The following is a 15,572-nucleotide window of genomic DNA, read 5'->3' on the forward strand; positions in this document are numbered from 1 at the left end:
TTTATCCATGAACTTAATCGTAAGAACCTCTTTCCTTCCAACACCGCAACCTTTCTCCCTTTTTTCTTTTTTAAAATCCCAGTGCAGAGCATTACTATCTGCACAGCACTTCCAACAGTAACTGTAGCATCACTCCTGATGAGTTTGTGGCCCAATGTAAGTAATTAAGGCAAGGAGTCTTCAAGTTCAAGCTGTGTAATGAGCAGACTAAGGACTGAAGAAACCTTCTCCATCACGTGTGGAGGGCCACTCTCAGGCAGACTGTTGTCCAGATGGATCTCCTGGGCACAAACATTTTCATTGTTCAGGAAGAATTGCTAACACATCTATTGGTCAATTTAGAGATCTGGTACGAAAATCAAATGCTTCTCAATTTTGTTTTCTCTCTCTCCATCACAAATACTGAACTTCGGATTTTTTAATGGATTTAATAAAGTGTACATATAAAGGTCATCCTGGAGACAAATCATAAAAAGGTATCAAAGAATAACAGGCAAGTAAAGCTAATATACAGAATATTCTTCACATAAGTTTTCAACACTAGGAAACAAGTTTCTATATTTTCTGTTTTTCAAGAAAATACTTGAAGAAATATATATAATATACAGACTATTTTATACAAACAACTTTTACTTTGCTCTAAAACTCATGTCACAACCTGTCCGGGTACACTATCAGAAATTCTAAACAAATACTCTTGACAAAGTCTTGTCTAATAATTTTACCATAGAAAGAACATAAAAGTGAACTGGAGATCCACTCATGTCAGACTAAGATCCATTTCTAACACAGACAGACTCTGCACCATGAAAAGCTTAGATGGAAGGAAAGAATAAGGTGGTTTTTAAATTAAGTATTATTTATACACTCGATATTCAAATACTCTGTTTATATTTTAATATATTAACTTCTTCAGAATGTAGAAGTAAATTTCCTAACCATATCTTCAGAAATGTTTAGGGCTCAGTGATGGGTGGTAGCAAAAGCATTTTCATCCTCACTCAGCATTTCAAAAAAGTGCTGGAACATCTTTAAAGTTTCCTTGATCATCAACTGGACAAACAATGCTACAGCCATCCAAAAACACAGACTACTGACTCAGGATTTAGGAATTATTATACTGAACAATTTACTGGATGAACGAACATCAGAATATCTGTGAGAATAATGCTGAACACAGATACTGCCAACATGACCTCAGGAGGAGGGTAAAAGCATGAGAATATTGCTTCGTCCTAAGAAGGAGTGATGCATATAAAAATTAAGTTACCAAACCATGTCTGACTGCTGACTCCAACTGAAACAACATACTTGCCCCCAGGCTGTTCTGACAGTGCATTTCCTACCTTAGATTATAAGAATTCCACCCAGAAAATCTGTCTACATAAAAGTTCTGAATCAAATCACATGAAAAAGAGCAGAAAAAAATCATGGAATTAAATTCTTAAATATTAAAATCCTGTGAATCCTAGGAAGTGCCATTCTTGAAAACTCAGTAATAGGCAAGTTGGTCTTTCTTCAGACCCTAAGGATGTATCAGGATGGCAGCTCAGTTTCTGTGCACAGATTTCCAACTGTTCTTTCCTTGAGATCTGTTCAATCTTACTGATGGGCTTCCAGAAGGACAACATTTGCAAAGAAACATTCTCAGATGCCTGCTTGGATGATCCATCCTTTCCCATAAGTATTGCAAGAACCAAATCTGACCACTAGAACAAATCAGGTTTTGAATATTAATATAGAAAAAATATGTAACCACTGCTGTTACTTAGTTTGAAATTGAACCACACTTTAGCCTAGGATTTTATTTCTGCTATTTAAATGAGATTTAGCTATCAGAAGGAAAGAAGCAGATAGCAAATCTTTTTTTGCAGAGCAAGTTTGTTTGCTGCAAGTCCAATTTCTAAAATACATTTCTGATGCTGATGTGCTTCCGACAGAGTCACTGCTTTTTTTTTTTTTTAAATAGTTGTGTGAGGTGGAAACCTAGGAAAGTCTCACCCTGAATTTACTCTGAATTCCTGTTAATGTTTTTCTTCACTAAAGTAATACTAATTAAACAATAAGAGGTCAGGAATTCAATGTTTAGAAAAGAAAAGATGATTATCACAAGTATGAAGATTCCACTATGTGCCTGTCATGAATAGTGAAGAATTTTCAAGAACACCATTGGATAATATGAAAATATAATTATTAGAACAAAGATGATGTAATTTATTTTAGAACTAGGTAAAGTACTTAGAAGGAAAATCAATTAGGCTGATCTACACAAGAAATCACAATTTATGGACTAGAAAGTAGTAAAAGTAAAATCTAAGAGGGGAAAATGCCCATCTCCACATCCAGACCTAAAAGAAACACTCCTAAGTGGCAAATAAGATCATGAACAGCACTTCCACAAGATAGAAACTGCATGTTTCTAATTATAAAGATATGTCCCTTAAAAAACAAAATGTAAATTTTCTACAGTGTCCAAGGGACAGAGAAGGGAATTGCAGCATGGCAGTGGAGGGATGGAGAAGACAAAGATGACAGCAATAGCTGGATTAGCTTCAAAAATCATCCCTCAACATGGACTAATTCACAAGGACTGCTGACATTGACCTCAGATTTATTTCTAGTAGGACACCTCAGCACCTTCTTTAGCTTTATCACACAGTTCAATTAGTTGTCTAGGTAGGGAAAAAAAAAATTTAAGTCAGTCACCTTCAGTATAGTAAGAGAAGAAAAGCTTGTAAATGTATATAGAAACAGGGCCAGAAGCCTTTAAATAAATAGTTAAGGCTTATTATCAGATTTCTGTCAGCCTGTGTTGATTGCCAGCCTCATGTACAAGATTAAAATGTGCTACAAGATCACGATGGCAACTTTATGCTTCCATTTTGCTTTGAGGTGATCAATGGAAAAAACACAAACCAACAAACTCTTGACTTGGTGGACCATTTCAAAAACTACAGTAACTTTCATCAGAGAAGGTATGTGGTCAAAGCTATCAACAGCTCTCAGGATCAGGATTCCTTTTAACTGGTACAAATTTAATCTCGCAACTCTGAAGCTATTGCTTCACTGTAGTTATGTTGCTACTCTGGTGCCTTGATAAAATACTTAACTGTGAAATTTCACAGGAAATGTAGTACTGAAATGCTTTACAACTGAATTATAGAGAAAAAAATATATCTGTACATATCAAGTTCTTTTTTTCTTCACTCATTTTCCTATTACACTTACTTAATATACTACTAAATAAAGCTACTGAATATTGGTTCCAGAAAAAAAAAAAAAGAAATATCCTGGAAGCAACAACATAAGGTTACCAACTTCAAGGAGAAATATCCGTTTTGTCTTTTGCTTTGTTCTTAATAATCCACTTCACAGAAATGATCAAGATCTGTAATTCCCTATAACAATGCTCTAAATATTATAAAAGGAAAGAAATTAAAGGAATCCATGCCTACAACACCATTGTTTATGGTACCATTCTTGATTTCCTATTTGCTAAGTATTATTTTGTATTTGTGCTTGTATCTCATTTCCATTTTTCTACCAATTTTTCCATCAGTAAGATTTAACTAGTAGTGATTTTCCAGGCTTCCAATAACAATTTTATTTTCAAATTGCTTCCTTTGCTATACTAAAACAAATAACCACTATTGTCCTACAGTCTTCATTTGTCTCTTACTTATTCTGTGCAGCAACAAAATAGATATTTATTTTATTATTTAAATCTTCTGCGCATTCTTGACTTTACATATTTTTTTTAGGGTAGCTATGTATGCTATTATTTAAGTGAATACCAAGTTCTTTAGAACTATTAATACTGGGTATTTTAAGAAATTGCTGGGTTTATATATCAAGCAATACATATACCTAACACTCCTACAAAAGTTCACATATAAATAAATACGTTTCTCCCCCCATCTTTGTCTTTTCTTAGATACACAGTAAAAATTTCCCTTTTCTAATGTAGGTCTCCAGTAGCATAATTCAAGAGTTCAAGTATTAGCAACTATTGGCAGGTTTTAGAAGCTGCTCTTCCTCCAACATTTTTACACAGAAGATTCTAATTACATTACTGAAATCACTAAAAATATTAGTGTGTGAAAAACACACATCTATATCCAAATTATTGAAGCTGAAAAGCTAGGAAACTTTCTAACATGAAAGATTTCTGGAACATCAGGAAAACAATTCCCAGACACATCCAGCTTTTTACGTGCATCAATGAAATCTTCATAGGACGCACTGAAGCATTTCAATTTTTCTTTTAAAATCAGCTTTTCACACAGCTCCAATTTTCAAATATAACTATGACTTAAAGGTATAATGAGAGCTGGTTCCATATAAACACCATGAGCACAGAGTCTAGTGTGTAGTCTATTGTAATTAAGAGCAGTGATTCAATACCTATTGCTACTGGCCAGGTATCATAGCAACCTCGTGTCACTGAATGCTGCTGGAAAACTGTTCAGCACTAGCAAGACTATGCTCCAGGAAAATCTACAATGGCACTACAGATAGTCAACATCTGTGGGGGTTGTTACAGGGAGAACAACAAAGAAATCTGCTTTAAAAAAACCCCTATAGTCAGAAAATTGACAGGGATACTGCAGCGGCACTATAAAAAGAAAAAAAAACTAAGAGGAAGAAAAGATTTTTTTGTCATTCATTACACAACTTATGCACCCACATCCTAATATCCATCCCAATAAACTGAGAGTTGAAAAAATACTGCATTATCACATTAGTGTATTTCCACAAAGTACTATCTTTTTAACTAAACACGAGCACCATTCATCACCAACATTACTCTGAAAATAAAACAGCCTCACTTTCAAAATAATATTTAAACTTTCACAAATGAACTCTAGATAGTCTTGTATAAATCTGGGGGAAAAAAAAAAGAAAAAACAGGTTACTATGAACAAGAACCCAATATTGATTTTTCTGCGGTGCAGTAAAGCATCTCCATTCTATTTGGCTGCTGTCAAAGCCACTCTTTAACAGCTGGAGTCAAATTGCACTATTTACAGCAAGAGCCCTTGTCAAGTGGACCATAAGTATTCTAACAATACACTATTCAAATGGCACTTTGCCACACAAATTGCTGACTTGATGAATACCCTACGTCAATGACTAAGGCCAATATAAAAGTTTCATTTTTATGAGAGGTTTTACATTCACGTATTAAGTAAAGCTTTCTTGAAGAACTATTAAGCTGTATATTTGGGGCTCTTTCGACATTAAAAATAATTAAAATCTGTTTAAATATATCAGGGGGATTTGACAACATTAATATGGATCTTGTGTTAACTGCATTTGTCACAGTCATCTGTTATTGGTACTCCCACTGGCACGTGCTGCACAATAAAAGAATTAAAATGGTCAAAACACCATGAAATCAAAACATTCTGCCTTTGTATCTGTGATTTACATGATGGCAAATGTTTTGAAAGAAAGTCTTTGAAGCTGGACTACTATGTGAGGATACCTTTTTTCTTAGGATTGAGTGGAGAGAGACCATTATTTTGGAAGTCCTCTTTTGCCTTAAATATAATAGGAATGGTAAAACAACGTAATAATAAGGAGTAAGAAGAAATGCTGAATATTACTTGCAGCCTTCACGTGGATCATCTCATTGTACAAAAGGATCATTCACAAGTACAATGCCAGGAGGACAGAATAGCTACCCCTTCATTTTTTCTGTTACATAAATCTTCTGAAATTGAGTTCTTAAAACAGGCGAAAATTGATGATGTCGGGGGTTTTTGATAGAAATGTTATTAACAATTTAGTATGTTGTTAAATTTCTAATACACAATTTGCGAAGGAAGGAAATTTATAATGAAATACTCATTCTATATTAACCTTTTATAATCTGAGAGTTTCATGATAGTTTCATCTGTATGCTAATTATATGCTTTTATGAATGTGGTATGGAATGTTGAAGGCTGATACCCACGGTCCTCTCAGTTATTTCATGGGATCTCAATTTCCACAGTCTATTTCAAGATGTTAAAATACAAGAATTCAAAAGAGTCCATACAGTACTTTTTGAAAAACACAAAAAAAGTTTCCTGCAGAAAAACTGAGAAAAACAGTAGAGTTCATAACAAGCCTTCATTTCAGCAAAAACAAAACAGGGTTAAAAAAAGCTGCAGAGCTCCACACTCCGTTTGTGCAGCCTGTGTTGGGTTTCTGGAATAGCATTAAGGGGATGTCCATTGTTATATTCTTCCCAGGTTCAGCTACACTAGATACATATTTAGCCTCCAGCATCTCCCACACCAATCTACAGAACCTTCTCTAATGCAGATTGAAGGGGAAGTAGCTCTGGATGCAATGGGTGACACATTTTTGATGAATGAAAAGTTGTTTCCCAAGCACAGAACTTAATTTATTACAAAATTAGACTAACCTAACAGGTCTATAATGACAAAAAAAAAAAAAGGGAAATTAAAAAAAGCCAAGAAAGTATTTTGACAAGAAAAGTCTAAAAGACATCAATAACATTCTCAATAAAACATTTTCACTTGGAAAAGATAATTAATGAACATTTAAACAAGAATATGGAATATTGTATTGAGAAATCAGAGCAGCCAAAATGAATATTTGATCAAGAAAAGCACTAAAAATTATTACAATTCCACTGTTGCCTACTGTGATATTTCTTCTCATTTAAGATCATGATAATTCCCAAAGCAGGTTAAACTCCACACTTAAAAATTGACAAAAAACTATTTTCCCATGTTCCATAAGCAGTACATTTTCTTTCCAGCCACTTTGTTAAATCCATGCAATTTTTGTTTTAACAGATATGCCTAAAACTTCACTCCAAGCAACTCCCAAAACTTTTTGCCTTTGTTTCTATTTAAAAAGGAAAGAAGAAACTATTCCTTTTAATAAACAGGGAGATCAGATTCTGTGTCAATGGCCAACTAGTGCACCATCTGCCCCACAACATGCTCAGCAGGATTTCACTCTAATAAGACTTTTCAGAAAATGGGATCAAAAAGAACTTTAGAAATCAGACTAAGGTTAGTAAAAGGTCAAAGAAATATTAAGAGTTAAACTACAATCGTTATAAACTCAATGTTATGCGTAAATTTGTAGATACAATGAAGAAAAGACCAGATAATTCAAGAACTAGGACTTAGATTAAGCTGTACTTTATCAGACAGTTTTGAAATATCCAGTACTTCATTTACTACAATTAATAAAGTCAGAAAAAGGCCAGAGACCATCCTCAAGTCTGTTTCCACACGTGAGTTGAGGGAAAGCATTTTTCATTTTCGTTACTTGTGGGAAAATAGTTTCTATCTACATTGAGGGTTGAGGAAAGCAGACATGACTTCCTCTGTTTATTGAAGAGAACAGAATTCCCAAAATACATTGATTACAAAGTGGTATTTCTTTATGAAATGAGGTTGTTGAAGGCATAAAAACTGAGCCAGTCAGAAGAAGCCTTTATAAACTTAAACCCAAGCCACATGGCACTTACACACAGCTATATATCAGTGAGGGCTTAAGGGTAAAGAATTTGGATAACAACTCATGACTCTTGAGAAACGTTCTACTTTTCCTTCTTACCTTATCTGAAGATTTTTCTGCATGAATAAAGTTGTAAGGGCCCATGCTATGCTTATAGGAACTCGAGTGTTTGTATCCAGAATTCTTATTTCTTTTTGACTCTTGAGATATGGGAAGTGGAGCATCTGCCACTAAGTATTCGGAATCTTCAATAGCAGCAAGAATTGCTCTCGCTGTTTCACCTGTTTCATGTCGTTCCAGTGTGCCTGGAGAAACACAGGAGAGGCTGTAACTTTTTCAGGGAACTACAGTATACCATATCTCTGTGGAAGGATCATAGTATTAACACAGCACGCTTCATGTGAGTAAATAAATCACAAAACATTTACAAGTGAGGCAATTAATTCCTCATCATTTAAAAATATAATTTTGCACAAGGATCTATTCTACAGCATTAAAAAAAAAAAAAAGCTTAATGTCTAAGGAAATCACTGCAACAAAACTTTGTTTCAGATCAAAAGCAACTCCAGATATTTTATGTGCATGAAGTGAGATACAGTTTTCAAAGGGAGCCAAGAATATTCACAAAAATACCACTTGCCCAAACTGTTCAAAAGAGTAATTGGTTTTCTTCTCACAAAGCCCTCTCAGAGCACCTATATCATTAACAGTGTAAACAATAACACATTTATGTAATATTTTAGTGCTGTCCTCTAGTGTTCTAGATTACAAATAGCAAGACAAAGTTCAATTTTTTTCATTCCATTCCTAAAAGTGTCAGAGGTAAAGACAGTTTGTAAACACCCAAATATACATGTAGCTCAGTCATTAGGGATTTGAATTCAATGTTTCAGAGACTGTATCATCTCTTGTGTGGCTTTAGGGAATTTGATTCCTCCAGCTGCTATACAGTTATATTATTTTAGTAAAAATTTATTTAGTAATAATTTTAGTAATAGTGCTTTATTTGTAACTCCCATTAAAGATATCTAAACTGAGATTAAATGTCTTTGAAATGAGCTACTATTATATACTGCACATTTCCTACAGGAATTAAAAGAAATTGCTGAAATAGCATGTTTCCTATAAATATCAGAGATAGAGTACATCTGAAGGATTTTTCAAGTATTAAATATCAGCTACAATGTGAAATGTTTTTCCCTTAAGTTTGAATTCTTTCTACCCTCAAGTAATACAACATGAATTTTCCCGTTCGCTGCTACAAGAAAAAAAATGTGTAACACTGAAGTTCTATCAGTAACACCTGCTAAAAATATTGGACTGGGATTGAGGGATCTCACACAATAAGTGTTTGTGTGTATATGTGTGTATAAAATCTCTTTATCTGAAATTATTTCTCTGAAACTCATCCATTTCTGTTCACTGTAGCATCACCTCTGCTACTCATATGACAGAGTCTTTGAATTCAGAGCAGAGGAAAAAAAAAGGCAACTGATTGTCTGTCCCCTTCAAAAATGCCATAGGTTGCTGTAATATTACACTGAAAAAAAATAAGGATCAGCAGTTGTTTTTCTTAAGTTTTCTTAATTTTCTTAATCCTTCCCCAGCACTTGCAGCCAGTAGAAGGACCATTACAGAACTGGATATTTACTGAAAGGAAAGTAAGTTGCCCAAAGATCTTCATAGTTAGACTGTCTACAAATACTTGAAAGACAACACTGGCTCTAAAGATCCCAAGACTGCAACATTTCAGTATTTCAGGAACACAAGAACTCTTAGTAGATGCCTATAAAGGAGGATTAAGCAGTTCACACCAGACAAGAGCAAACACATTCTTAAAAGTATTGTAGTGTTTGAAAAGTTAAGAAGTTTGGAAATAACAGTCACTTAGCTAATATTATTTTGGCCTCTTAATACACGTAATCTAAACTGTAAAGATGGAAGCATGCCTTGTTTCCCCACAGAACTCCCTGGATTATTCAGAGCAAAAGATAAAGTTCACTGAAGAATTAGTTGTTCTCCCTACTGTCAAGTGTGGAGACCAAGCTTTCTCTACCACCGTCTCCGGAGAGTTCACCATGCAGGGGATATTTGTATGTATGTACATATTTATATATATCCAGACTCCTTTTCTGTAACACTTTTGTCAGGGCAACTCACTGCCAGAGTCCTCGAGTGCTTCAGAAAGACTATTACCATAATTTCCCTGTGAAATTACAGATATCCTGTTGTTTTTATAGACAAGGATCGAAGGCAGAAATTGCAATAAATTTTTGATAAATGCAAGGATTTGGGGGGGATGGCGTTAAATTTCAAAGACCTGGTTATACACAGTCTTTAACTTTAGAGAGAACTTCAAAACAGGTTTTGCAAGCTCCAGATGCACAAGTCATCCCTCACCACCAGTCATCCCTCTCAGATCATTCTGTGGGAGAATCATGGGGATGTATAAAAGAATACAATTTAGTTAAGGCTTTCATACTACAGTGGGAAAAGAGAATAAAACTATGTTTCCAACAAAAATGAAGATTTGTCTGACTTTGTATCCTCCTGTGGGTACATATACACATAGGAGTAAAAATTAAAATATATTTAAGCCTTGTGTTATTTTCCATATATCAGAGCTTTTCCCTGGCAACAGCTTCAGAGACAAATTTTCACCTTCTGGTTGAAGAAAAAGAATTTAATGGACAGAAAAAGAAACAGATCAGAATGAGTGGTAAGTTACATAAAAAGGGGACAGCAGAATTTCACCATCTGAATGGAATATACAGGTATTCTTGATAAACATGAAAGCAAATTGATATTTCATATATTTTACACATACACATCTTATTTAAACAGATGACAGATCTGCTTCTATATATTATAGATTTATGGATGCAAACTGAGAAACCACCAAGCAGGTGGTTGGGTTACTGAACACTTCTGCTACAACCAAACTCCTTTCTGACTGTCAGTGGTGGGGACAATGCCATTGCAACACCATTTTTTATGAGTAGTCTGGAGAAGAGAAAATTAACATCAACTGAAAAATCCCTTCTGGGTTCATATTTGGCCTCTCACATAGAGGAGTTACAATCAGTTTGGGTTTTTAATTTTTATTTTTAAGGCATATTTATAGAGAGAAACATTGAATAGAAACTGCCCTGGACAACCAGCTTGGTTTCTTACTGACAGAACATTATATTATAAAATCAATTTGAAAAACTCAGATTTACATCTTTAAATAATTTATATATCATGTTGTCTCAAATCCCTTTTAAGAAGCACCTTCCAGAAGATGGTTACTTTCTTAAAAAAAACCATGTATATACATGCATATAATGCCTAATCACATTCTCTATATGTGTGCATCTACTTGTAGAGGTTTGTGTGTACAGCTGGACCTGTAATAAAATAGCACTAAGTGCATAGCAAAATATGTATGAAGGGAGTGGGTGATTATGAAAGTATTATAAAGTATTTATATTATTATCACCGTAAAGAGCCCAAAATACTCATTTATTAAGCGAGTAGGTGGCAGAGTCAAAATAAAGGAAGAGCCCTGTATTCTGTGATTTCTGAATACATCTTTCAGAGACACAAAAGGGAGGTGGGTGAGGGGGAAGGAATGAGAAGCCTGTGTATATGACAAAGACTTTCTGACCACTGTAAACAGTCAGAAGAACACTGGGGCACAGCAGCTATTGCTCAGAAACAGTTATTTGTTAGGAATAAGATGTCTTTGATTTTAGGGGAAAATAATGAAGAGTAAGAAAAAACAAAGCCTGTACATGAGAGTACAGCAAACGGAACAGGAATAAAGACAACTCTCAAACTTGAAGTATTTTAAACACAAATGAACCCAAAGATCTCAGTTGGAGAGTATAAAACAACAATGGATGAAGGAGAAAAGATAAGGGTGTCTGTACAGCAGCAACACCACTGCTCTGACCCCCTACTATACATACAAAATACAGGAAAAGAAAGTCTTTATCTCTAAAGCTGTGACCATGGCAACCAAGTCTCAGGAACAGACAAGAGTGGAGTATTTCACTCTCCTGGGCAGCTTTGGACCACCAGATGTGACTGGTTAGAGACTGTTACAACATCTTATTCTTCCTCTGGACCAAGTAGTACAAATTGTGTCTCTTGGTGTTAGTGCTGTCCACACAGTTCTCTGGGTTCTGCTCCCACTGAATGATGCATTTTTATTGGGGAGGTCACACATATTCTCCTGCCTCTAGACAAGGAATTCACTGCCATCACATGGCCTGTCACATCATCAGGCTCCAGTGCTTTCTGTTTGCTGTCACAGCAGAAGTATCAAAAATCCTCAGTACTTCTGTGCTGCTGTGACCCAGTAACAGCTGAATCTTACAGCATAACAGTGATCTGGGAATGAGAAATTATTTCTGAATTGATTTAAAAAGAGTACATGGTCAAGAACAAATCCTTCTCTTTTCTAGCAGCCAAAATAGAAAACTCACCTTTCAAAACAAGTATCATCTGTAACACTAGTTGTTTTATTTTCTGTCAAGATTTTCCTTTCCATAAATATCTATTTAATCTGAAAAAACCCTCCTACACACTTTCTCCTCTGCTGTTAGAGTAAGGTATACAGAAATTTCATGTCCCTTGCTAAAAAAACAATTTTACAATTCTGCAGTCTTGCTCCAAGACAGTGGACAAGCACTTTGCTTGAAAAATTTCTCCTAATTTCTAGTGCCACCACTCTAAAAAATCAAGTGGCCCAAAACAGATGGAACAAACATTGCATTAAGTAAAAATATATATTCCAACTAATATCAAGACAATAGTAAAATGCCATCTAGCAAACAGAAATGGGATAGATTGTACAAGAACCAGCCTATTAAAAGCTAGTAATATTTAAAAGCATGTTTTACGTGTAGTAATAGATTAATAATGAAGATGCTCTGTGACTACAGCTCTGTATACAGGAGCACCCAGAGTCTCCTGGTAGACCATCCTTAGTGATTTTTGCATTTGGGAGATTTCTGTCATGTCCAAGTCTGTGTGTTCTTGACATTCTTCAGAATATCCACTTTCAGAATAGTATTGGCAAGCTACTGTCAGACTATCCTTCAGTTGAAGAAAGCAATGAAGAACAACACAAAGAAAACAACTGAAATGTAACTTATAATGCTGGTTTACATACATAGGTAAAAAGACCAATTCCCCCATGCAGCCAGTCATCATTTCAAGATTTCTGATGTAGGCACAACACCCCAAAAGAAAGGACATGAAAACTCCCCTGTTCTCTCACAGACTCCATCTAAACTATTCCAAAGAGTAAAGAACAATAATCCTGTAAGCAGGAATTGCTTAGACACAGTAAATGTGCTAAACTGGGCTGAATGCAAGAAATTGCATCTGAACTTGGATGATACATGAGCAGCTTCTGTCTACTCCTTTTTTAAAGTCTGAAACATGGAATGAGAATGAGAATCTGTCCCTTAGTGTCTGGAATGAAAACGCTCCCTGGTACATACTATAGTCAGTGCAGTCAGACGTGTTATCAGTCTTCATTTCCACTTCTTAAAAGTATATATATAATCTTACTTCATTATTAACAATAAAATAAGAATGAAGATCAACTATGAGCTGGAGGGAACACATCCTTTTGAACAGACACATGCAGCTAAATTCCATACCTGTTCCACCTAGTATATGTAAAGTACATAAATGTATGTGTGTGTATGCACACATGAGTAGAAAGGTACCCAACTCTTGTCAGTATAAAAGACTGGGCAAAGGATGAGACCGCTTCCCCCCCCCCCCCCCAGACTTTTCCAAGCTCCACTACCTTTTATTATTCTACATCAATAAGTATTTACTGAATGATGACTCAAATTTAGAGAGCTATGAAATATTCAAGTGTAAGCTACAGACTGACCTAAGGCTTACACATATAAAATAAAAGATGCAATAAAAAAAAATAAAAAAAGGAGGTAAAACATTAGTTAAGTTTTAGCTTAAGGCTGACAAATTAAAACAAAAAACACCCAAACTCAAATGTTAAACTTCCACATATATATTCAAGCTTAAGCCTTACTTGGAATAAACCATGTTTTCAAAACATGCAAACTAACAGTTCCTCATCCTTAATGTCTTTTAGAAAGGGATTTAAGTGACAACATAACACATGCAGAGAAACTACAGTAAAATGGCAACCTTCCATCTTATTGCATGATATCATTTGCATCATAGCTTGAATTTCTTCAGAGCTGCTTTCTTAGAGAAAGATGGTCTAAACCAGAAATTGTTTAATGTTGCATTGTGTCAGTTGTGTGATGGTCTAGTACTCTTGGCCTAGGAAATTATCTTGTCTCAGTTCAATAGTGCATACCCAGCTCAACTCTCTCCCTTCAGGTCCTCCCTTACTCTGAGGATGCCTCTTGACCATGAAGGTAGAGGGCGAGAGAAAACAAGATCAACTCACTGTTGTCTGCCCTGACTATTAATGTAGAAGGTCAGATCATAACTTGAGAACAGAAGAGTTAAATTAGAGCATTTTCCCAAATACAAAAAGTTTTGTTGCTTCTACAGTCAAGTAGGCATAAATCTTAGTAGCAAATGAATTTTCTTGGATAGAGTTCTAAGTTTTAATGAAACTGTACAACTTATTTCCTCACAGCCACCTGGTGAAATCTAAGCCTTAGTTTTCTAAACAGTTTAATTACTAATTTCTTTATGAGATGAGAAAGGTTGTCAGACATACTAAATGAAGGTTTACTTGGAAAAAAGGTCAAGCAAACCAAAACAACCCCCCATGAATTCTGCAACTCAAGTGATACTTGCTGTTTACCAGAGGTTTAGAAGACTTTTGCTATTGGCACCAATTATAAAAATACTGGAGCATGTACAGTACACACAAATTATCTCTAAGCAGTGTTTGAAAATCTTCCAGCATGTTCGACCATCAATATGATCAAAGGTTTGATCTATAACATCACTATCTGCAGAGTAATTTCATTTCCCCCACAGCAAACATACTTCTGCAACAGCAGAGGTTTTATGCAACATTTAAATTTCACAATGTGACATTAACACAATGAAAACATACTTTCAAAGTATTTTTGAACTCTTCTCTATTTTTATAAAGATTGTTTCAGTGATCATACTGATGGATTTGATTAATGTTAGACACTGCATATTTTATGAGGGCTGACAGTCTCATTAAAAGCCTAGTTTGTTTTATTGATATCTTCTATCAATACTACTATTGATAGTACCTGTTGTAGCATCTAAATGCTTGACAGCTATCTTAAGGCAGTATGATTTTTTTCCTTTCCCAGCAGAAGTGTTTCAAGCCATTTATCATTCTTATTTAAGTCACAAAACACAGGTGTTTCAGAACAACTTCATGCCTTATAGTATGGACTCAAAGCTGAACACTGGACTTCTGTGAAATACACTGTCAGTGCTGAGCCCCTGTTCCCACTACAACAACAGTTTTACTGGAAGAACTGTTGCTTATTCTTGCTCAAGCAAGGGGGGTCAATTCAGACCATTCAATATGATGACTTACATAGAGTCAATCCTATCACAGCGAGTGGAAGTGATGGTCTTTCACTTATCTCCACTAAAACACCCAAGCTAAACACAGGAGTATCAAACTAATGTTATGTCTGCAAAAACAGGTAGTAATAGCAAAGAAAATCTCTGAATTGAGGTAGCAGGTACTCTGACACAAACCTCTGGTACACTGTATACATTAAAATATGTTTTCTAAAATTACATAACACCTGGAGTGCTCTAATAATAATTCTATAAAAAGCACTGCCGTCTCAGGATTCCTGCTTTGTTTAGATGCAGAAGTCAGAAGCCAAGACAACTTGAATGCTTCTGCACTTAATAGGAGAAGGACATAACTATTGTTACAAAGCAGGCAGATACTGTGAAAATCAACATGGCAAAATACAAAAAAAATAATATATTCAAAAAGGGATTCAAGTAGAGCACAAAAAGAAAGCAATATACATTAAACAGTGTGGATAAACAATATTATATAGATATTTCTTTAGTAATTGTCTATTATTTACTGATTATTTTGACCTTTTCTAGTAAGAATTGTTAGC

General features: G+C 35.0%; 1 protein-coding gene across 3 annotated transcripts in view; it reads right to left on the bottom strand.

Moving 5' to 3' along the window:
- Nucleotides 1–15,572, bottom strand: part of WDR72 (WD repeat domain 72) — a 104,314-nt gene that overhangs the window by 65,018 nt on the left and 23,724 nt on the right. For all 3 annotated transcript variants that reach the window (XM_027644634.1, XM_027644633.1, XM_027644631.1), the window contains exon 14: nt 7,588–7,793. In XM_027644634.1, coding sequence (XP_027500435.1) covers nt 7,588–7,793 — 206 coding nt within the window. The remainder of the gene's footprint in view (nt 1–7,587; nt 7,794–15,572) is intronic.

The sequence above is a fragment of the Corapipo altera genome, unplaced genomic scaffold (genome assembly GCF_003945725.1).
Source record: "Corapipo altera isolate COAL_440 unplaced genomic scaffold, ASM394572v1 50, whole genome shotgun sequence".
Taxonomy (NCBI): Eukaryota; Metazoa; Chordata; class Aves; order Passeriformes; family Pipridae; genus Corapipo; species Corapipo altera.